This window comes from Phyllostomus discolor, chromosome 6, assembly GCF_004126475.2.
Source record: "Phyllostomus discolor isolate MPI-MPIP mPhyDis1 chromosome 6, mPhyDis1.pri.v3, whole genome shotgun sequence".
Taxonomy (NCBI): Eukaryota; Metazoa; Chordata; class Mammalia; order Chiroptera; family Phyllostomidae; genus Phyllostomus; species Phyllostomus discolor.
This window is the reverse complement of record NC_040908.2, coordinates 83,595,392-83,619,008: the sequence shown is the minus strand read 5'-3', so window position 1 is coordinate 83,619,008 and position 23,617 is coordinate 83,595,392. Positions and strand designations below refer to the sequence as shown.

Here is a 23,617-nt window from a genome sequence, read left to right as displayed (position 1 = left end):
CTAGCTATTCAACCAGTGTTTCGAACATCTACCAGGTAGACAAACATGTGATGTTCAATAGGGAATAGAAAGAAAACTGAGCCATGGTCTTTGATCTAAAAGAGCTGGTGGTTTAGTCTATCATACTTGTAAAATTTTGTTTGGGAAATCACATGAATACAGACAAAAGAGAGAACAAATATATGATACCACAAAATAAAGGGCTAGGCTGCATGGAACTAATTCTAAGGGCAATGAGTTCAGAAAATGGAATTTAAGGAGTTCTTACAGGAAGTAGAAGGCTTAAGGTTAACTATGAAAGAGCTGTCAGGATTCAGATTGACTGAAAGGAATGGGGAGGCTTGGGGAGGCTTAGGGAGGAGTGCTTGCCAGATGCTGAGAGATGGAGTGGTGGGTGAAGCTGCAAATTTATAGGGAGGGGATGGACGGGTGAAGTGTGAAGAGAGGGTTACAGATTATGGCTGGCCTATACATGAGGAAAAGCCTTACTCAGGATTTTTAGATTGTTCCTTCACCTTTCCTTTTTCCAGACTTCATCTCAGATTCCTTTTTTTAGTCAGCATTCCTCAGTCCTGAACACATTTCCTATCCTTCTCCATGTCCTTCTCCTTTCTTCTTTCTTTAACATGTTTAAATTTAAACCATCCTTTGTGACTCTCTTTCCTGGGAGAATCACTCTAAGAAGAGGAGAAGAATGAAGTGCTGTGAAGAGATGGCCAATCTGAATTTAGTGGTTAATCCATGTGTTCAATCATTTCCCTGATGAGCCCAGTTGATCTCTCCTGTCTATAATCCCTTGCACACTGAACTTCGACTCCCAAACAACATTGCGTGCAGCTCATGTTCTTCTTCCTGCCACTCCCCCCTTATCCTTGAATGCCTTCTCCAGGAATTTCATCACTTTCTAAAACAGCCAAACACTTTGGGTATATTTCTCTCAGTTAGTGTTTAACCAAATCCCTAAGGGATGGCCTGAACTGACAGAAGAAATGTTGAAAGTTTGAGGCTCAGGAGGACAGTTTCTGGTGGCTCCCTGGCTTCTGGAAGAGAGAGAGGTAGGGCAGTGGACAGGTTTCCTAGTGGTGAGACACAATGGAATCCGGCTTCACCTCCAAGGACACCTACCTGAGCCATTTTAACCCTCGAGATTATCTAGAAAAATATTACAGCTTTGGGTCCAGACACTCTGCAGAAAACCAGGTTCTTAGGCTTCTTCTGAAAAACCTTTTCAATATATTCTGTGTGGGTAAGTTTGTCTGTTGTTTGTGTCTCCTGTCCCTCCCCTTCCAAATGTGAGTCAAGAAGATAGGCTCTCAGAGCAGGACTAGGTTTTCTGTCTAGTCATTGCTATTTGACGGCCCTTTTGGTATCACCTATCTCAGATACATCACCTTATGTATCTGAGATAAAAACTAATGTTGGTATGGATATTTTACAGTTTGCAAAGTGCTTCTATGTTCATTACCTTATATGGTTATATAAAAGGGAAACCAGAGGGTAGAAGTTCTGCCTTTGATTCTGCATGCTTTGCTATGTGACAGAGTCAGCCATTTAACCCTTGTGATGGGCCACTTAAGAAATGGAGATTCTAATACTCTGTTCCTCACTCAAAGGAAAGTTGTAAACATGCATGAGATGAAGACCCCCAACATATGAATAACTGGATGCTTTTTGGATAAAGACATTATGTAAAGTCAATTTTTTAAACAATTTAGCTTTCCCCAAAAGTATTCCTTAATAGTTTTAACATTTTCTGAGTAGCAGTTTTCCTAAATCATGGGCCTGTACATCAGATGCAGATCATTTTTTCTTTCTCCTAGACCTAAAAATATCCTAGCAGCATGCCTCCACCCTGGAGTGGGGAATATAAAATGACAAGCTATTTTAAAAAAAGACTTTGATGTAAGAGTAGTGAGTTGTGATAGTCTACCAGTGAAAGAGATGGTCTGTCTTTGGGGCTCTCACTGGGGCTCTTCATTGGAATGCTGTTAAAATCAGTGCAAAGCAGCTTTATCTGCTGCCATGTAAAATCTGACTTTCCCTTCCCGGTCCCTCCTCTACACCAGGTGGCATAAAGGGAGACCTCCTGATTGACATTGGCTCTGGTCCCACTATCTATCAGCTCCTATCTGCTTGTGAATCCTTCAAGAAGATCATTGCTACTGACTACACTGACCAGAACCTGCAGGAGCTGGAGAAGTGGCTGAGGAAGGAGCCAGGGTCCTTTGACTGGTCCCCAGTAGTGAACTACGTGTGTGAGCTCGAAGGTAACAGGTAGGGAACATGGGCTCTATTTCTGGTCTTTCTGAGGGAACTTGAGTTTGTTTTTCAGAAACAAGAATTATCCTTAGAGTCCAAATTGAAAAGCAAAGAAGACAGAAAGAGAGAAACCAAAGGAAAATCCAAATGGAGAATGAGAATGAGAATAAGGCAGACTTGTGTGCATGTGTATGTGCCTGCACCCGAATACAGGGGGAGAGCTGAAGAGATGGATGCTGAACCTTTGCAGGCCTGTGTGTGGGCTCTGTGTGCTGGACAAGTATGCTAGGACCTTGTTTTAGGACAACTTCCTGAGATGAAACCAGATCCTCATTGGAAGCTTTTGGGTGGCAGAATTGGTCTCCTTAGTGCCATTCTACTGCTAGCCATCCAAGAACACAGGACTCTGCTGTGAGGGTGGCTAACGCTACCACCATGAGACACAACAGAGTGCTGGCTGTGTTTTTAAACTGAGATCATCAGCATAAAGGGATTATTTGAAAGGAACTTGTTTCCTCACCATCCATAAAATTAGAGCTTTACATAACTCAATTAATGACCAAAATCTGACACTACCCCACCTACAAATAAACTTATGCAGACAAGTCTAGTTTAAATTACTATTCCTCCCCACATGAAAAACTGGAAATAGTCTACTTGACATAGGTGACCAGTTCTGCATTTCACTGACTTGTTCTCTTGTCCTGATATGCCTCCAACTCCAGCTGACCATCAGCTTTTGGATCATCTTGTCTTTGTCAGTAGGCATACACCCGAGAGCCCTGCAACTCCTTTGTAAACTTCATAAAAAGACTAATGTTTTGTCTAGGATCTTGCTGGCCCTGTCTGCTATGTCTTATATGTTCAGTTATACTTACTTTTTTTCCCTGCTCTTGTGGAGATTTTTTTTTGTACATTTTTTTCTCTTTCACCATTTCCCTTACCCAGGATTTAACTTTTACATGAAATTTCTCTCTTCCTTTCCCAATCCACTTTTTCCTATATTCCCCCATTTGCTCATATAATGTACACTTTGTGTGTTCACACAACATCCTCTGTCTTTCCTTTTCTTTTCTTTCACAGTGGAAATGCGTGTATAGTTTTAACGAACATATCTCATGACTTGGTCAGCACAGGACTCTAATTTCCTGGTAAGACAATCCCCCTCAAGAAACAAGTGCTCACATTCTTTGCACATGGTTAAAGGAACTAGCATTCATTATTTATTCATTCTTTTAGCAAACCTATATTGATCACCTATGATGTGCTGCGGTTCTAGTGACTGGGGTAGAATGGTAAACAAGACAGAGGAGGTTTCTGTCTCTTAGAATTTACATCAGAGAAGGCAGATGAATGTCAGATCATTTGAGTCCTCATGATCAAGTTAAAGATTGTGAACTTCAACTGTAATAGGAGGTATACCTCAACTGCATTAGAGGTATAACCAAGAGAGTGCTGTGACCCAATTTGCTTTTATAAAGATCTCTCTGGCAATTGTTTGGAGAATGGATTAGAGGGGGTTAGAGGAGAATGCAAGATGCAGAAAGGAAACAACTTAAATCCAGATCAGAGATGATGGTGGTTTGGACTATGTGATAGAGAGAGGTAGATGATTTTAAGATGTATTATTGAAATAGGATGGATAAGAGTTGGTATTACAGACTCCGGCCAAGATGGAGGTGCAGGTAGATACACTGTGCCTCCTTGCACAAAGTAAGGACAGCAACAATTTAGAAACAAGATAACAACCAGAACTGACAGAAAATTGAACTGTATGGAAGTCAGACAACCAAGGAGTTAAAATAGACACATTCATCCAGACCAGTAGGAAGGATGGAGTTGGGCAGCTGGGCCAAGAGGGGTTGTGGCACAGAAAGCAGTGGCACCAGGCATGTAAGGCATCCCAGGTGTGCAAGACCACAGCAGGCAGACCCTGGGTGTGCAGGCAGTGGCTGGCAGACCCCAGGCACCCAGGTGGCAATGGGCATACTCAGTGAGGCTGCGATTGTGAAGCAAGGCACTGCACAAGAGGCAGCTGGCTGACCGGGCAGTCCCAGGATCCTAACGCCTGGAAATAGAACCTTGGGGCACTGATTGAAAACACCTGTGGGGGCTGAGGCGCAGGGAGAGACTCTGAGCCTCACAAGAGAGCTTGTTGGAGGGACCCATGGTGTCCTAGAATGTTCACAAGCCCACCCACGTGAAAATTAGCACCAGAAAGGCCCAGTTTGCTTGGAGGAAGTAGTGGAGGGGACTGGGATCCAACAGAGAGCAGAGCAAGCACCATTGTTCCATCTCGGACCCCACCCCCACATACAGCACCACAACCCAGCTACTAGGTTGCCCGGCTCTGGACAACACCTAAGGCTCCGCCCCTCATAGGTAACAGGTGCGACAAGACAAAAAAAATGATCCAAATGGAAGAAGAGATCAAAGCTCCACAGTAAACACAACTAAGTGACCAAGAGATAGCCAACCTATCAGATACACAGTTCAAAGCACTGGTGATCAAGATGCTCACAGAATTAGTTGAATTTGGTCACAAATTAGATGAAAAAATGAAGGCTACGCTAAGTAAAATGAAGGAAAATGCACAGGGAACCAACAGTGATGGGAAAAAACTGGGACCCAAATCAATGGAGTGGACCAGAAAGAAGAAAGAAACAACCAAACAGAAAAGAATGAAGAAATAAGAATTCAAAAACATGAGGAGAGACTTAGGAATCTCCAGGACATCTTTAAAGATTTCAACACCCAAATTATAGGGGTACCAGAAGGGGAAGAGGAAGAGCAACAAATGGAAAACTTATATGAACAAATAATAAAGGAGAACTTCCCCAGTCTGGAAAAGGAAATAGACTTCCAGGAAGTCCAGGAAGCTCAGAGAGTTCCAAAGAAGCTGGACCCAAGAAGGAACACACCAAGGCACATCATAATTACATTATCCAAGATTAAAATGAAGGAGAGAATCCTAGAAACAGCAAGAGATAAGGAGACAGTTACCTACAAAGGAGTTCCCATCAGACTGTCAGCTGATTTCTCAAAAGAGATTTTGCAGGCAAGAAGGGGCTGGAAAGAAGTATTCCAAGTCATGAAAGGCAAGGACCTACATTCAAGATTGCTCTATCCCGCAAAGCTTTCATTTAGAATGGAAGGGCAGATAAAGTGCTCCTCAGATAAGGTCAAGTTAAAGGAGTTCATCATCACCAAGCCCTTATTTTATGAAATGTTAAAGGGACTTATCTAAGAAAAAGAAGATAAAAAAATGTATAGTAAAAGGACAGCAAACTCACCATCATTAACAACCACACCTAAAACAAAAATAAAAATAAACTAAGCAAACAAGTAGAACAGGAACATAACCACAGAAATGGAGACCACATGGAGGGTTGGCAATAGGGGAGTGGGAGGAGGAGAGAGGGGGAAGAGGTACAGAGAATAAGCAGCATAGATAGTAGGTAGAAAATAGACAGGGGGAGGGTAAGAATAGTATGGGAAATGTAGAAGCTAAAGAACTTATGACATATGGACATGAACTAAATGGGGGGAATGTGGGTGGGAGAGGGTGTGCAGGGTGGAGAGGAATGAAAGGGGTAAAATGGGACAACTGTAATAGCACAATCAATAAAATATATTTTTTAAAAAGGGTTGGTATTACATACCAAGAGTGGCTTCCATGTTTCTGAACTTGAACAACAGCAGGGTTGAGATAATATTCCTAAATCTCAGGGAAAATACAAGGTCATGTGGTCTTAACATAGCCAAAAGAAATATGCTGCCTCCATACTGTTCTTCTGGAGTGATGGTCATTTTCCTATACTTGTACTTATATTTGGTTCCCATCTGGTCACTAACTGGGATTCATCCTGAGTCAGTTTCCCTTCTGAAACTAACTCTTAAGTCTGCTTATATTTCTTTAACCTTCCCATAGTCTTTGAATAGTTTGCTAACTCTGAGCTTATTCTAGCCCTGACTGGTGAAGCTCAGTGGGTTGGGTGTCACCCTGCAAACTGAAAGGTTACTGGTTTGATTTCCAGTCAAGTACAAGTCTGGGTTGTGGGCCAGGTCCATGGTTTGGTGCTTGGGGGCTTCTTGCACAGTCATGTTTCTCTTCCTCTCTTTCTCCCTCCTTTCCCCTCTCTCTAAAAGTAAATAAACAAACACTTTTTTCTTTTAAACAGCATTCTAGCCATGGCCAGTGTGGCTTGGTTGGAGTGTTGTCCCACAGACCAAAAAGATGTTTCTGCCTTACATTGATGTCTGTCTGTCTGTCTCTCTTTCTCTGTCCTTCTCCCTCTCTCCCCACCTCCTCTTTCTGTAAAACAAATGAAAAAAAAATTTCTTGGATGAAGATTAAAAAAAATATTCTGAACTTTATCTTCATTTCTTTGCATATCATTGCAAATGATATCATTGCATATCATTGCATATGCTGCATATCATTGCAGCCATAACACTGGCTTATTGTTAGTAAACACATATTGCCAAATGGAAGTAATCAAGGTCACTTGGTGGTGGTATAATTTTTTATTAATATAGCAGTATGACCACATTGGGTGTTTTATACTTTGTTCTCAATTAACCTTTTTTGCTATTATGCGGTGACTAAATTTCCACTGGCTTACACTGGTATTTTATACCTTTTACCAGATAATATAAGACCTCCAACTTTGTTCTTTTTCAAAATTATTTTGGCAAATTTAGTGGCATTAATTTTAGAATAAATATTTCAATTTCTTCAAAAAACATGCTAACACTTTGGTTGTGTTTTCTTTGAGTTTACGGATCAGTTTACAAGAATGAATATAGTGACCGACTAGTCCATAAGCATGGTTTATGTCTGCATTTAAGACTTTAGTTTCTCTCTACAGTGTTTTGTAGTTCTCATGTTTTGCATATATTTTGTTAAAATTCTCCTGTGTGTCACATTTTAATGCTATTGTTAAGTGTATTTTAAATTTTATTTTTATTTCATTTTATTAATTTCATTTTTATTTTATTTGCCACTATATAGAAACACAATTGATTTTTGTATATTGGCCTTGTGTCCTGTGATCTTGCTGACTTCATTAATTAATTTTATGAGTGGTTTTGTAGATTCTATAGGGTTTTCTTTCCTTATTTTTACAATGTTATACATTAGACATTTATGTTAAAGGTGTTCCATTTTTCAAAGAAATTTCCTCTATTTCCTTTCTTTACTATCTTCTTTAGAGCAATAAACAGTAATTACTACTCTCATAGACAAGCTGCTCCATTGTATTGGGCAATAATTATAACTTGATATTTCAAGTCATTATCATCTCCAAAAACTCCCTTTCATTTCACCGCACAGTCTCACTGCACTGCTTCACAGTAAAAATACACTCTACTCAAATTCCAAGAGCCTGAGTGAAAGCTAGAGGCCCAGGGATATTTAGGTGCTAGTTTAGTCTCAGTGTCTACTGGCACAAACCTTCTATTTATTCATGTTATTAAAACTGCTATAATAGACATGAAAGCTACTATAATGAAAAAAAAGGAACTCAGAAATGAGATCATTAAATATAACTAAGTACATTTTAAAATATAAATAGCATGTATTTTCTGATTAGTATCAGGTAAATATCTAAACTATCTATCCCAGTTTCAGGTCTAGGAGAAAAAGAGGCAATTATGAAGAAGATGCTTCAGATTATCAGGTCCATTTTGAAAACAATGAGGTCCTCTGGCACAACCACTTTAGTCTTTCTTTTTATCAGAGATTTCCACTGGTAATCCATTTATGTCTGCAATCTTTTAGTCTATTTTGCCTTTGCTTTTATCATTGTATTCTTGTATAGCTTCTCTAGGCCGCCTGTGGCTAACAAAGGGGGAAATCACAGGAATCCCCCTTCTTCAAAGGGGAAAATAAAAAATCACATTTCTAAAGATGTATGCATGGCTCTAGGAACTTTTTGTAGACCCAGAGCAGAACCAGAGTGAGAATACACACCATTGTCCCAGCTTGAGCTCCAGAACATGAGAGGGCAGGCAAGTGTAGATGGGCCCAGGGTGAACAGGCTGAGCTCTCTCTGCATGGCTTCCCAACAGCCCTTACCCCCACCACCTCTACCCTCCACCCCCACCCTACTGCCAGCCAGAGCCCACCCAGGATCAATAGGGTTTTCTATGTACACATACCATCTGCAAATAAAAAGTTTTACTTCTTCTATTCCAACTTGATGCTTTTATTCATTCTTCTGGCCTTATTACACTGTCCAAGACTTCCAAAACAATGTTGAATAGAAATGATAACAGACATTTGTGCCTTTTTTTCATGTAGTAGTAAATCATGTTCAATGACTTATCATTAAGAATGATGTTAGCTCTGGGGTTTTCATAGGTATTATTTATCAGACTAAGTTCCCTTATAATTCCTAGTTTCTTGGGATTTTTAACCAAATGTTGAATTTTGTCAAGTGGTTGTATTTGTTGAGAGATAGTCAAATAATTTTTCTCCTTTATTCTGAAAGTGTGAATTACATTGGGTAATTTTGAATGTTTAAACCAAATTTACCTAAACCCCTTGGCCAAGAAGTATTATCCTTGTTTGTATCTATATTTTTGAGGGAGGTTGAGCTTGATTTTAAATATGCTTTAGCAGATTTTGGTATCAGCATGATGCTAGATTATATAACAAGTTGAGAGTGCTTCTTCTGTTTTTTTAAAGAATTTCTACTATTAGTATTACTCTTTCCTTAAACGATATATAGAACTCACCAGTGAAGATATCTGTACTTGGAGATTTTTTCATGAATGTGAGGATTTTTTACTAAGAAAATTACTCTTTTAATGGCTATTTGGCGTTTCTGTTTCTTCTTTTGTATGTTTTGTTAAGGACTGTTTTTCAAGAAATTTGTTCTTTTCATCCTGGTTGTCAACTATATTGGCACAAGGTGTTTTTTTGTTTGTGTTTTTGTTTGAACTATATTCCTTTACTACCCTTTTAATGTCTGCAGAATCTGTGGTAATCTTCCCTCTTTCACTCTTGAAACTGGTAATTTGTTTTTTTTTAATCTTGGTAAACCTCACTGTAGATTGATAAATTTTATTAATCTTTTCAAAGGACCAACATTTGGCTTTGTTGATTTTCTTGATTGTCTATTTTATATGCTATTGATTCCTGTTCTTATTTTCTTTCTTTCACTTACTTTATTTTTAATGTGCTCTTTTTCCCTAGCTTCTTAAATGGAAGATTAAATAATTGATTTCATACTTTTTTTCTTATAATGTAGGCATTTAAAGCTGTACATTTTTCTTCAGTATAAAGCATATAATCTACCTTGGTGAACAACCTATATGCTTTCTAATTGAAAAGAATGTATATTGTCCAGTTGTGAGTTTAATTTTTATAAGTATCTTTTAAGTCAGGTAGAATGATAGTACTGTTCAAATTTTCTGCATGATTTTTTAATCAATTGCTGACAGGTATTAAAATTTCAAACTATAATCGTGGATTTATCTCTTGCTCCCCATCATTGAGTCAACATTTGCTCTTGTATTTTAAAGCTTTGTAATAACTGCATACATTTTTAGGATTGCTTCCTCCTTCTGGAGGAATTCACCATTTTATTATTATGAAATATCTCCCTTTTCCTCCAGTAATATACTTTGTCTTGAAGTCTACTTAGATACTAATATGGCCACACCAGCCATCTTATGGTTGGGGTTTGGGCTAGTATGTAGCCTCCAAGATGGAGCCCAATAATCCTCACCTCAAGTGTTCCAACTCTTGTTTAATTTCCTCCACCTGAATGTCTGTTGGATTCAGAGATTGATTCTAACAAAGACAATGCAGCACAATGATGGGACATCAATTCTGATATGAGATTACAAAAAGACCACAGCTTCCCTATTGGGCACCCTCTCTTACTCTCACTCACATGTCCTGAGGAGTGAGCTTGGAAGCAAATGTCCTCCCAGATGGACATTCAGATGAGACATTGCAGTAGAGGCCCTCTGCTCAGCTGTGCCCAGATATCTAATGCACAGGCACTGTTAGATAAACGTTTGTCATTTTAAATTGCTATGTTTGGTGGTAATTTATTGTCTAGCAATAGATAACTAATATACATGGTATACCTTTCCCACCCTTTTGTTTTCAATATGTCTTTTGCTTTCATATGCCATTTTAACTTGTAAACTAAACCCCTTACTTAGAGTCTTATGCTGTTTATAGCCTTTGAACTAAGATATATTCTTCAAAATAAAAGTAATTTAAAACTTTTCTATTAACTATGTGATTCCACAGAATGAAATTAGTATTAACTAGAAAAATAACTGTAGCTATGAGGATTTGTATAATATATAAAATTACTTAATAAATAAGGAACTTCCCTAGACTTACAGAATTTCAGAGAATGTTTGTAAAAAGGTTCTCAGTCCTGGTCAGACAACACACCCTTCTGAAGCCCACCTCATGTATCAAGAAGGCTTTTATAATTTTCTTAATTTCCCTAGCCACCACAAGTCTTTCCATCTCATTCAGAAATGAACCATTAAAATCTGGCAGGACACTAAAAACATTATTTATTTCATGCCAGAATCATCGGCATGTAACAATTGGCTCTAAGACACTATTCCTTCCCAATTGCTCTGGTAGACAAAAGAACTGTATTTTTGGCAGGAAAATTCTGAATTCTCACCCTATTCCTCATGCTAGATCCCATGGCTTCAACTATTTTGAGAATGATAGTGATCCCATTCAACTTATGTCTTTCTTGAATCCTCAGGTACCTCTATCAACCCACAACCTATTTCCCCTGAGATTATTTCCTCTTTATCTGAAGCTATTTCTTGTGCTGACTGCTTCCAAAGACAATTTGAGCTGTCTCTTGTTCCTCTACCTTTGGAGTGTAACTCATACATTTAGATACCATTCATTTTTACAACTATCCTAAAAGTTGTAAGACATTGGTCCCAAGTTCTTTTCTCACAGTATTCATTTATGAAGTCAGAATGTCAGATACTAACACAAACCCCCCCAAAATGAGGTTTTTACCTTAAGAAGTCCTAGAAATAGCATTAATTAACCTTTGGCTCCTGGAGCCTGGAACACATTGCCTTGTGGTCCCCAGCCTATCAGCTTCCACATCACCTGGGATCTTGTTAGAAATGTAGCCTCTTGGTCCCCACTCCCTACATACAAAATCAGAATCTGCATTTTAACAAGCTCTGCAGGAAACTACATGCATTTTACACTTTAAGAAGCACTGGTGTCTAGAACAGAGCTTCCTGATAGGTATGCCAGCACCTGCTGGTGGATGGGAATGAGTTGCAGGTCTGCTCTGTAAGTTCTTCTTGGCCCTCAAGGCAGCCAGAGGGACCTGGGGAGGCTAGAGCCCCCTCCTAGTTGCCTCTGCAGAGGGTGGCTCCTCAGCCTACTGCAGTGTGCTTGAGAGGAGAAAGCTCAAGCACCTTTTGAGGTGGCATTTCTCTCAAGTAAATGTTCTCTATACAAAAATATTTAATCTGTTTAGAAAGATGTTTGCTATTTCCCCCGACACACATTTGTGCCCAATTTCTTCCATGAACTAGCAAAATCACTTGATTTCAAAGTGTCTGTGTTTTCTTGCCTTGTAAAATATTGATTGATATTCTTTTTCAAAATCAGGATCTTGATGGTCATCACAATTGCTTCAGGGATACCTAGGAAAAATTTCTGCCTTTTATAAGAATGCCTTTCTCTTAAATAAGTACTCTCATGCATTATCTCTTGGGGGAAATTAACAGGGTGGGTTGAAAAACCTTCAACTGGCCATTTCCTTCAAGTTGCAAACATTCTATTTGTCTGTCTCAAAATATCTCAGTCTCAATGTGCTCCAAATCAAGCTATGATCTTCCCCAAATCTGCTCCATTTCTAGTTTTATTATCTCCTTGAGTGATACCATCATATCACTTCTGGACAAACCAGAAGTCTGGAAGCCAATCTTGTCCTCTCCCTCTTAGTCATGTTCCATGACTAGCACCAAGTTTCATTTTACTCCCTGAGTTTCTCTTGAACCAGTATCTTTCTTTCAACATTTTCCATTGACCTGGTCTAAGCTATTATCCTCTCCCTTCCAAATGGCTTTCCACCTCCACTCTCATCCCAACATAATTAACTCAAAATGTAAATCTGTTCACATTGCTCCCTTCTTTAGCATCCCTTAATGACTTCCCATGACTTTCAGGATAAAAAGCAAAATTCCTAACACCGTCCACAAAGCCTTGCCTCTTCTGGCACCAACTGACCCTGTTTGCCTCACTTTCCCCATGCTCTGCTTTGTCTCCCCAGATCCAGCCTCACTGGCTTTGTCCTCTCCATGTTTTGTCCACCACATGGCCTTTGCATGTAGGGCCTACATTGTAGGCTTTGCAAGTGCACGCCTTTGCACTTGCTCTTTCCTCTTACTGGAATATAGTCCACCCATCCTACTCTCTTGGCCTAGTTAACTCCTACTTATTTATCCTATCTCTGCTTACCTGACCCCTTTGTGGAGGAGCTTTGCCTGATACTCAAGCTCCCGATATTCCTCATTAGTGCCATGTCTCTCCCCTTCCTAGCATTTGTCATAGCTTTAATGTTTCATTTTTGTGGAGGATCATTGGATTAATTTGTTCTCTCCCACCAGACTGTAATCTTAATGAAGATGGGACTTATTTCCCATTGGTTCCACCTGGGGCCCCATTGCCCAGCACTCTTCCTGGCACATAACGGTGGTTCAAAGATACTTGTAAAATAAATGAGTGCATGCGTTTTGTGAGTGCATGCGTCCTGCCTAGAGTGGCTTTCACCTGACTAGGCTGAGGCCGCACCAAAGGTTTACCAGTCATTACTCCTTGTTCTTACAATCCTTATACTGACGTCCAAGTGAAACCGGAAAAGCTGGCATTTATGCTGTAACAGACCCTCTTACATTTCCTTTCAAGCCAGCCTTTTTATGACAGAGAACAAAGCGAGGTGAAGGGTTTGAAATTCAGGGAAAAATAGATTAAAAAAAAAAAAGCCCTGCAGCATTCTCCTCCTGGTTGGTTAGCTGTGCCCCAGGTGGTCATCTGTCTCCCCCTGGAACACAATGGCTCAGACACCACCTTGATATGCTTTCAGTCCTCCAGAGGCACAAAGGTAGAACTGCTTATGGTCTCCTGGGATCAGGGTGGGCCTTACCTGCAGTTCCTGAAACAATGGCTTTTCACATGCATTACCTGCTAGGCTTACTAAAATTTTCCAACTCTTGAGTCCCCCATCACAAGTTTATTTAGCTTTTTATTTCCTTTATATATTTTGATGGCTCTTCCTCAGGAGGCCCAGCTGGAATGTCTGAGGTGGGGCTTGGTGGAGGTGAGTGTAAAGGAAAAAAGCTCGTCCTGGAGATTCTGATCCACCACTTGCCTTGCAGAGACAAGACAGGAGGAACCTCTTCTAAATCTCAGGATAATTACTAGGGTATGGAAAGCCATTTTTTGAAGTATTCTTCCTGGGAGTGCTACTCTTTATCTGTTCACTCCTCCCCACCTTCCTCTGCTCCCCTGGGCTTTATAGATAGTATATTATAGAGGAAATAGCTACCTTTTTCGCATATTGATTCATTTGAAAGAGTACATCTTTAGAACAGAGAAATGGCCACACTGCTGTTAGTTTTCTGTAAAACTGCGTAACACTTTTCTGGTGTGTGTTTATTATCTACCCCTTGAGCTAAACGTGAGGCTGAGTGGTAATTGCCTATGTCTCCAGGTGAGTCCATTTCCCTGCTGGGGAGCTTGCAGGCCCTGAGGAGCCCTGAGGTGTAATCTTTACACAGCTGCCTTAGCTGAGGAGTTCACCGATGTTTGCTATCCATCCAAGGACAAGCAAACATCCACAACAGTGGGTGTTTCTAACAAATTTCCCTCTCAAATTGGCACATTCTCTGTAAGTTTTCTAGACTTCACAGTGTGTCTCACAGTTGGGGAACAATTGTCATCATCCTCTAACTGACAAGTACTGATTCGGTGGTAACTTGTGTCTTTCAAATAGCTTGCTACACAATAGGCCACAGAGGTCCAACTTGCTTCTGACTTAATCACTTACATACACATTCCCAAAATGTTCCCAATATAAAAGATCATCTTTAAACACATTAAAAAACACTATGTTGTCACTTCTTTAGCTTTTTGTGTACATTTGAGCTATCCATATGCAACAATAGGTTATTTGAAGTTTTTCTGTTCTAGATTAATTTACCTATTCAAATTTGTGTTTCACATAGACTTCCATAATGTTGAATTATTATCTTTTTATTTGTAATATGTTCTGTCAAATACACTATCCATGTTCTATTAGGCTGGGTGGCAGCTTTGTACCTGATTTCCCTACTTTGAGAATGACTAACTTTCCCACTTTGCCCAGGACTGAGAGGGGTTCCTAGGGTCAGGAATTTTCAGTGAGAAAACCAGAAAGTCCAGACCAAGCAGAACAGATTGGTCACCCCACTATCATTTTTATCCTTGATAGGAGAGCAGGTAGAGCCAATCAAAAATGATTGTTCCCTGTATGCACTAGTTTATTGGTTGGTAGGGAGTCTCTGAAACCAATACCTTGCTAAGCTTTCTCGCTTTCTCTCCCTCTCTCTCTCTTTCTCTCTCTCTCCCTCTCTCTCCCTCCCTCCCTCCCTCCCACCCTTCCTCGCTCCCTCCCTCCCTCATAATAGCTTTGCTGAGATAAAATTCACATAACATGAAATTCTCTCATTTACAGTATGCAGCTCAATAGTTATTAGTATTTTCACAGAGTTGTTCAATTCTCAACACAATCTAAGAACATTGTCAAAACTGTCCACACAAACCCTGTGCCCATTAGCAGTCACTGCCATTTTCCCTATCCTCCCAGCACCTGGACACCACTGGTCTGCTTTCAGTCTCCATAGCTTTGCCTTTTCTGGACATTTCCTGTAAATTAAATCATATAATACCTGAACTTTTATATCTGGATTGTTTCACTTAGCATCATGTCTTTAAGGTTCTTCCATATCGTAGCATGCATCAATTGTTTATTCTTTTTTTATTACTGAATAATAGTCCATTGTATAGATATACCACATTTTATTTCTCTATTTATAAGTTGATGGACATTTCGGTTTTTTTCTTATCTTTTGACTATTGTGAATAGTGCTGCTATACATACCTATGTATGAGTTTTTATGTGACCATGTGTCTCCATTTCTCTTGGGTAAAAACTTATGAGTGGAATTCCTGGATCATGTGCTAACTCGACATTTAACATTTTGAGGAACTTCCAGACTGTTTTCCAAGGTAGTTGGACCGTTTTCCATTCTCACCAGCAGTGTGTGTAGGTTCTAGTTTCTCCTCTTCCTTGTTAACACTTGTTATTATTTATCTTTTTTATTGTAGACATTCTAGTGTGTGTAAAGTGGTATCTCACAGCTTGATTTAAATTTCTCTGATGGCCGAAGATGTTGAGCATCTTTTCATATGTTTATTGATAAGTTTCTTAAATGGAAAATTACAATAAACATAAAGGATGTTATAGAAACTGACTATATGATACAGGCTTAACATTTTAACTAAATATTTAAATAGGATATCCACAGCTAATTGCTATTTCCTCAGATCATTCCACCTGGAGATGAGTCTCCGAGTTTCATTTAAACCATTGACTTTTCATCATGACCAGAAATGGTGCCAGTTAAGTCTCTCATTTGCTCTGATGTTGGGCCATCCTCTGCTCTCTCCATCAGGCCTTGTTGCCCAAGTGACTTTTTCTCCTGGAGCCAAGGGACTGTGTTCTCTGAATGTAAGCCTCGATTTGTACCCTGGTGCTTTGTTAATTAACTTCCTCAAAAAGCTTGATGCCAAATCATTTACTCTATTATTTGGGCTCTGAGGTTTTGTGAGTACTTTGTACATACATTTCTTCCCTTTCTCTTACCTCTCTGATTTGATGCTGCTTCTTTCTCCTTTGTTTCTCCAGTTTCTCTTGTGCATTCTATGTGTGTGTTTAATTTGTCAGTCCATTCCTTCATTCCTCCCCTAACAAATTCCAAAAGGATCAAAGGCACTCTATTCTAGCTCCTGCCCTTGCCTTCTCTGCCCCTTTTATTAACTGATTTCCTCTCAAGACACCTAATTGATTTGGTGAAGAGGACAGGATTCCTTGTATGGCTACCAAGAAAATGATCTTCAGAAAACACACTCTCTAATGCAGTATGGCTTACAGCCTGAGAATGGTAACTATTTTTATTCTTTCTAGAGAGGCCCTGACCACAGCTGTGCTATAGTGATCAACAGTTTCTAAAACTGTCCATGATGACCCCACTACCCTCATTAACTGGCAGCTGCAACAAAAATACCATTTCAGCGTTTTAAATTCATTATTACCTGATATGTATGGGTCAAATGGCCACTACCTTGCAATTTGGTAGAGGGACAAGGGAAATAATGTAACAATAAACAAAAATAATAAATAAATTAATGATAATTTAATAATAACAATAATAATAATAAATGAGCCAGGTACTATTTTAAGCAGTGAAAAAAGAATAATTTCATGGGAGCAGTCCAGTGTAAACGCAGGCAGCTAGTTATTTTTTTATTATATTTTTTCATTACTATTTATCCCCCTTATACCCTCTTCCAACTCCCCTGACCCCACTTTCCTGACAGGTATTTTTAATATTAGTTTTCTATTGATTTTAGAGAGAGAGAGGGAGAGAGAAAGAACATCTATTTATTGTTCCATACATTTATGCATTCATTGGCTGATTCTTTTTTAAGTATATTTTATTGATTATGCTATTAGAGTTGTCCAATCTTTCCCCTTTGCCCTCCTCCACCTGGTATCCCCTACCTCCAGCACTCTCCCCCCACCCTCGACAGCTTAGTTCATGTCCATGGGTCATACATATAAGTTCTTTGTCTTCCTCATTTCCTATACTGTTCTTAACCTCCCCCTGTCTATTTTGCACCTACCCAATTATGCTTCTAAATCCCTATACCTTTTTCCCCATTCTCCCCCTTGAAGCTGATATCCCTCCAAGTGATCTCAATATCTATGATTCTGTTTCTCTTGTAGTTGTTTGCTTAATTTTTTTTGTTTTTTAGATTTAGTTGTTGATAGTTGTTTGTTGTCATTTTAATATTCATAGTTTTGATCTTCTTCTTTTTCTAATAACACCCTTTAACATAATAAGGGCTCATTGATGATGAACTCCTTTAGCTTTACCTTGTTTGGGAAGCACTTTATCTGTCCTTCCATTCTAAATAATAGCTTTGCTAGATAGAGTAATCTTGGTGATCTAGAGTAATCCTTGCTTTTCACCCCTTTGAACACTTGTTGCCAGTCCCTTCTTGCCTGAAAAGTTTCCTTTGAGAAATCAGCTGATAGTCTTATAGGAACACCTTTGTAGGTGACTCTCTTCCTTTCTCTTACTGCTTTTAAGATTCTCTTTTTATCTTTAACCTTTGGCATCTTAATTATGATGTATCTTGGTGTGGTTCTCTTTGAGTCCAACTTGTTTGGGACTCTCTGTGCTTCCTGGACTTGTATGTCTATTTCCTTTACCACATTAAGGAAGTTTTCTTTCATTATTTTTCAAATAAGTTTTCAGTTTCTTGCTCTTCCTCTTCTCCTTTTGGCATCCTTATGATTCAATCTTGGCCCTTTTGGAGATGTACCAGAGTCTTCTTAAACTCACCTCATTTTTTTGAATTCTTGTTTCTTCATTTTGTTCTGGTTGAATGTTTATTTCTTCCTTATTTTCCAAATCATTGATTTGAATCCTGGCTTCCTTCCCTTCACTGTTGGTTTCCTGAGGATTTTTCTTTATTTCACTTAGTGTAACCTTTATTTCTTACCTTATGCTTTTGCCATATTCAATGAGATCTCTGGGTATTCTGATCACCAGTGTTTTGAACTCTGTGTCTGGTGGGTTGGCTATCTCCACATTGTTTAGTTCTTTTTCTGGAATTCTGTTCTGTTCCTTTATTTGGGCCACACTTCTCTGTCTCCTCAATGTGGCAGCCTACCTGTGTCTGTGTACTCAGTAGAGCCACTTTGACTCCCTGTCTTAGCTTACCTGTTAAGTTGTATGGGGTGGAGCCTTGGATACTCGCCAGAGTGGGCAGCCTGCTTTACCACTTTGTGGCTCCATGTGTGGGGAAGGGTAGGAGAGGAGACAATGCCACTGCTGGATGACCTCTGGGGGCTTGCCTGGCACTTGTCCCATTTCCAGTCACTTTACCCACTTCCCATATGTGACTAGCACCCCTCCAGCTCCTGTCCTGGTTGTGGTTCTGAGTGGGTGGTTTGCATATATTCTGGATTCTCCTGATAAATTGGCAGTTTCTTCTGCTATCCCAACATGCGCTAGTTTTTGTAGCCAGAAGTTATGAGGCTATATTTCCCCAGCACTGGAACCCTGGTTTCCATGTTCTGGCCTAGGACTAGGATTGCTTGCTCACAAGGTGTCCCCCTGATTTTTATCCACCACACATGAATGTGGGACCACCCATTCCACTGGTTGCTGCCGCCACCTCACCCCACCACATTGCATCCTAAGGGCTCAGCCCCTCCAACCTGTCTAGATGAATTTAGCTTCTTTAAATCCTTGGTTGTCAGATTTCTGTACAATTTGATTTTCTGGCAGTTCTGGGTGCTTTTCATTTTGAAATTAGTTGTGATCCTTTTTATGGTTGTGCAAGAAGGTGAAGCATGTTTACTTATGCCTCCATCTTGACTGGAAGTCCATTGGTTGATTCTTGTATGTGCCTTGAAGGAACTGAACCTTCAACCTTGGCATGTAGGGATGACACTATAACCAGATAGGGCAGGTATTTTTATTATCATTTCCATATAAAAGATTTAATCCAGCACAGGATAATGTGATCACATTCAGATACAAAAATGGTTTCTCATTTCTTCTTTCTCTGCTTTTACAACTGGGGTGGCCCTAAAGAGATAACACTTGGGACAACCCTCTGATTTTCAGCTCTGAGCAGAGATATTTGGTCCCCATGAGTCAGGTCATACAATGTATGTTGGTTTTTGTGTTTCAGAATGAAAGGGCAAGAGAAGGAGGAGAAGTTGAGGGGGGCAATCAAGCAGGTCCTGAAGTGTGACGTGACACAGAGCCAGCCTCTGGGTGCTGTTTCCCTGCCCCCAGCTGACTGCCTGCTCAGCACTCTGTGCCTAGATGCTGCCTGCCCAGACCTCCCTGCCTACCGCACAGCCCTCAGGAACCTCAGCAGTCTGCTGAAGCCAGGGGGCTACCTGGTGATTGTGGATGCCCTGAAGAGCAGCTACTATATGATTGGTGAGCAGAGGTTCTCCAGCCTCTGCCTGGGCCAGGAAGCAGTAGAGACTTCCGTGAGAGAGGCTGGCTATACCATCAAGCAGTTTGAGGTGATCTCTCAAAGTTATTCTCCCACCACAGCTGACAATGAAGGAATTTTCTTCCTGGTGGGACAGAAGCTAAACACCTCTGCATGACACTTTTTGGTCACAACTAAGGCAATTCATCTGACTAACCCAGCTGACTTCAGTCCTTGGTTCTAACTCTTGCTGAGTAGAGGCTAATGGCTAGGGCCCTGATGGTTTGTCTAGGATAGGGTTGTAACTGTCAGTCGACCTAGGAGTAATTGGTTGACCACCTAGTCTGTGTCCAGTCTTCACTACCTGTGACTATAAAAGAAAATATATTTCCCTTAAGCATTTTGGTTGTGATCACTTAAGCCCACACATCCCTATAGAGAAATTTCTAAAGTTATTTGTGTTCTTGGGGGACTGCTACCTTTTTTCTCCCACAAACAGGTTTTTCCTCCTCTTCAACTCTTGCCTTCTCTAGGGACCCCATCTTCTGCTTGGGTCCACTGGAACCACCACTATCTCTGGGGCCAGAGAACAGCTGTTCCCTTTGCTCCTGGGTACCAAGGATAAGTTAGGCCCTTCTCTTACTCCCCTTGACACACCTAAGTGAAGCAATGACTTCTACCTGAAGAGAAGTTTAGGAGTTAGCAAGAGAGATAACAGACACTATTTTACAGCAGCTATTAGAAACAGTGTCTTCAGAGCCCACATCCTTAGAGGGTCCTGGAAGGTATCCTATTGGCATAGGTCTTGGCCAAGTTATGCAGATGAGGAAGAGTGAGGAGGGAAACATATCGCCCCATGGTGTGCCTACGTTCTCTGGTTCCCAGGCACCATCATACACGATGCTCTAAAACAGAGGTTGACAAACTATGGCCCATGAGTCAAATCCAGCCTGCTGCCTGGTTTGTAAAATTTTACTGAGACATGGCCATGACCATGCATTTACATATTGTCCATGACTGTTTTTGTGCTATAATGCCAGAGTTGAGTACTAGCGACAGCAATTGTATGCATGGTCTATGAGGAATAGAGTGAAGAAATAAAATGGAGTTACTATAGTCAAGCTGCTAAATTCTTAACTTCTTCAAGTGGGCGGAGGCATAGGGAAATAATTACTTTTGTTTTAAGTGACTCTGGGAACTTAAACTTTTGAATTTTCCACTTCTGTGTCAACCTGGGTGCACATCACTATATTGTGTGTTACTGACCAATCTGGAGAGTGAGAATGTAAACTGATTTTCCTCAAGAATATACTTTTTACTGTAATAACCCTCAGCTATTCTTTCCTTTTCAGAACACTCTAGCTATTTCCTAGTTGTGATTCTGGTTTGCAAACCCGAAGACCATTGAATAAATCATTGTCATTTACTTCTAGCCAAAGCTCCTGACTCTTTTGAGCTCAGCTGACATTTAGCAGAGCCTGAACTACCTATTATCTGGGTCAATGAAGAAAAAGTTGGGGGTCCCCCTACGGTAAAGGAGAGAGAGGTTTTCCTCCTCATTCTTTCACACCCCAAGATTTCCCTTTTCCTAGGATTACTGATAGTGGACCTTTCTGCTTCCCACAAGGGAGAGTCCTTTCTCCCAACTCCCCCTACATTCATGGACAATCACATCAGAGCACAAAGGTCCAACATTAGTACATTTTTATTTATGTGGTTGTTTAGGACAATAGAATAATACATTGTGGTCCATTTTCAGGATATTTTCAATAGTTCAAGCTCATAGGACATTCACATGGAAACACAATGTTCTAATCTGATTTCAGTTCCAGAGATTTTATCCTGAAGGACACAGACAGGCTAGTCCTGGATCCAGAAAGTCAAGACCAGCTCTGTTCCTTTAGGCACGTGGTGATGATTGGGCCTCCACATCCTTTCTGGAAGAAACTGCCCCCCCAGAAGATCACACTTGACTCCACAGGAGCCAGCACCCAAGTCACCCAGGCCACCAGGAAGTGACCAAATCTTTAGCAACAGCTTTCTCTCAAACATGTGCCATAGACCTCACTGACCAAGAGCAATAGCCATGGCTTATCTGAAAACATCCGTATTTGGCTACTTCCCCAAACAATAGCTCTTGCTTATTTATTTTTGCATAACTGCAAACAAAAACACAAATATTCCTTTAAAACAGGATTTTCTGGTTTAAAACTCTTTTTAAAATAAGTGACCTCTACTCTTATTTCTATTACTGAAAACACAGCTCCTTAGATTGAATATTTCCTTCAAAACATTTTGAATTCAATGTACTGCCCTGGAAAGTTAGGAACAAATAACACATTTGTTGTGATCTGACATAAAGGCTATAGGTAAATTCAAACACAGCCCTGCTCTATGTCTCAGCCCAGAGAACTCAGCAGAACTCAGTTAAAATTAGCTACACTGAAGACAGATTTTACAAGACAGAACATAAGATTAAGTGAGTAAAGTAATATAAACAAGAGAAAAAAAACCCAAGTGGTCTCTTTTTAAAACAAACTTGACAATGATAGTTGTGGGGTTGAGGGGTGGGGTGGGAGTGAGTCTGAAAGCAGACCTGCTGCAACAACAGCTTCATGCAGCTCCTAAGCAGACCTCATCTTCTGTGGTTTTTACTTCTAGGGTGACATTTGTTATGTTGGATAACTTTGTCTGTTTCTCCACTGAACTGTGAGTCTCTGATTTATATTGAGATTCCTCAGCACTTTGGCCAGACATATTCTAGGACTGGGGACAGAGCAGTGAATAGTGGAGATAAGAGCCCTATTCTCAGGAGTTTCTGTTCTAGAAGAGGGAGTGGGGGGTTAGGCAGATAAGGAAGGTAATAAATAAGATACTTTCTGATAGTGGTAAGATCTACTAAAAATATATAACAGGATAATGGAGTGGAGAATGTCTGAATGAAAGAAGATCAGACAAAAATGGTTTAAACAGTTGGAGGTTATTAATCTGCCTAATAAGAAATTCAGGGGTGTGTACTTTTGGGAGGAAATGGTACTCAACAGCATCATCAAGCATCACATCCCGGTAACATACGTCTTTTTCCTCTGCTTTTGCTCATGGGTGGGATGCTCATAGTTGGAAATCCTTTTCAGTAGGCCCCAGCAGGCTTCTTATATCCTGTTGACTAGAACTTGAGTAACATACCCACCTATAGACCAGTTATAGACAAAACAGAACGACACAGGACATATCCCTTAAGGTTTGTTAAACGAATGAATACATTCATAGATGACATTAAAAAGAAAAAAGAGAGCCCACTGGATCCAATCAATGAGCCAGCATCTCTGTCATCCTAGCAATCATTTTTTTTCCAAATACAAAATCATCTTATTTTTAAATTCTGGCTCTGCCACTTACTAGCTATTTTTCCTTGGGCAAGTTATATAGCCCCTCTGTGCTTCAGTTTCCTCACCCACAGAATGAAACTAAATTAGAACTTCTTGTAAGAAGAATCAAAATAAATTACTATCTATAAGGACGTAGCGTAATGCTTAGCTCTTCGTAAGCACATAATATTTATTTATTTGTTAGCTATAATCACTCTCATAATCTTTATCTTTGGTATTAGTAGTCAAAGCAGCTGAGAAGAGATACCATGCTCTCCAAGTAGGAGAGATGAGTTCAGTTCTGGGCTGCAGGCATCCCGGTTCTTGACTGGCATTGCCTTCCAGAGGGGCCCTGGGAAATCCCAGTTTCTATACCACATACCACCAGTTCCTGTCTCATTTAAGAAACAGTTAGCAAACATTTATTTAGCATCCTCCATATACATTTCCTGTACCAGACACTGAAAAGGCAAAGAAAACCCAGTGTCAGCAGGCTCAAGGGGCCTCATCTTTGAAGTCACAGTAACACCCCAAGTGTTTCCAGGCTTCCATAGGCAGAACTGCAGGCTGCACCCGCAGTTCCCACCCAGAGCTGCCTAGTTCAGCCTCTCCTGCTCAGGCTGTGCTGCTGCTGGTCTGTGTCCCCAGCCTGAAAATGCTGGGGATGGGATGACAAGGG

The 23,617-nt window shown here is 40.2% G+C and overlaps 1 protein-coding gene across 1 annotated transcript; it reads left to right on the top strand.

Moving 5' to 3' along the window:
- The first annotated feature begins 949 nt into the window (after positions 1 to 949).
- Positions 950 to 20,668, top strand: NNMT (nicotinamide N-methyltransferase). The gene is made up of 3 exons (XM_028516330.2): positions 950 to 1,246; positions 2,067 to 2,274; positions 19,316 to 20,668. Exons 1-3 carry the CDS (start codon positions 1,093 to 1,095, stop codon positions 19,746 to 19,748), a joined length of 795 nt encoding a protein of 264 aa, XP_028372131.1. The 5' UTR covers positions 950 to 1,092; the 3' UTR covers positions 19,749 to 20,668.
- The last annotated feature ends 2,949 nt before the right edge of the window (positions 20,669 to 23,617 follow it).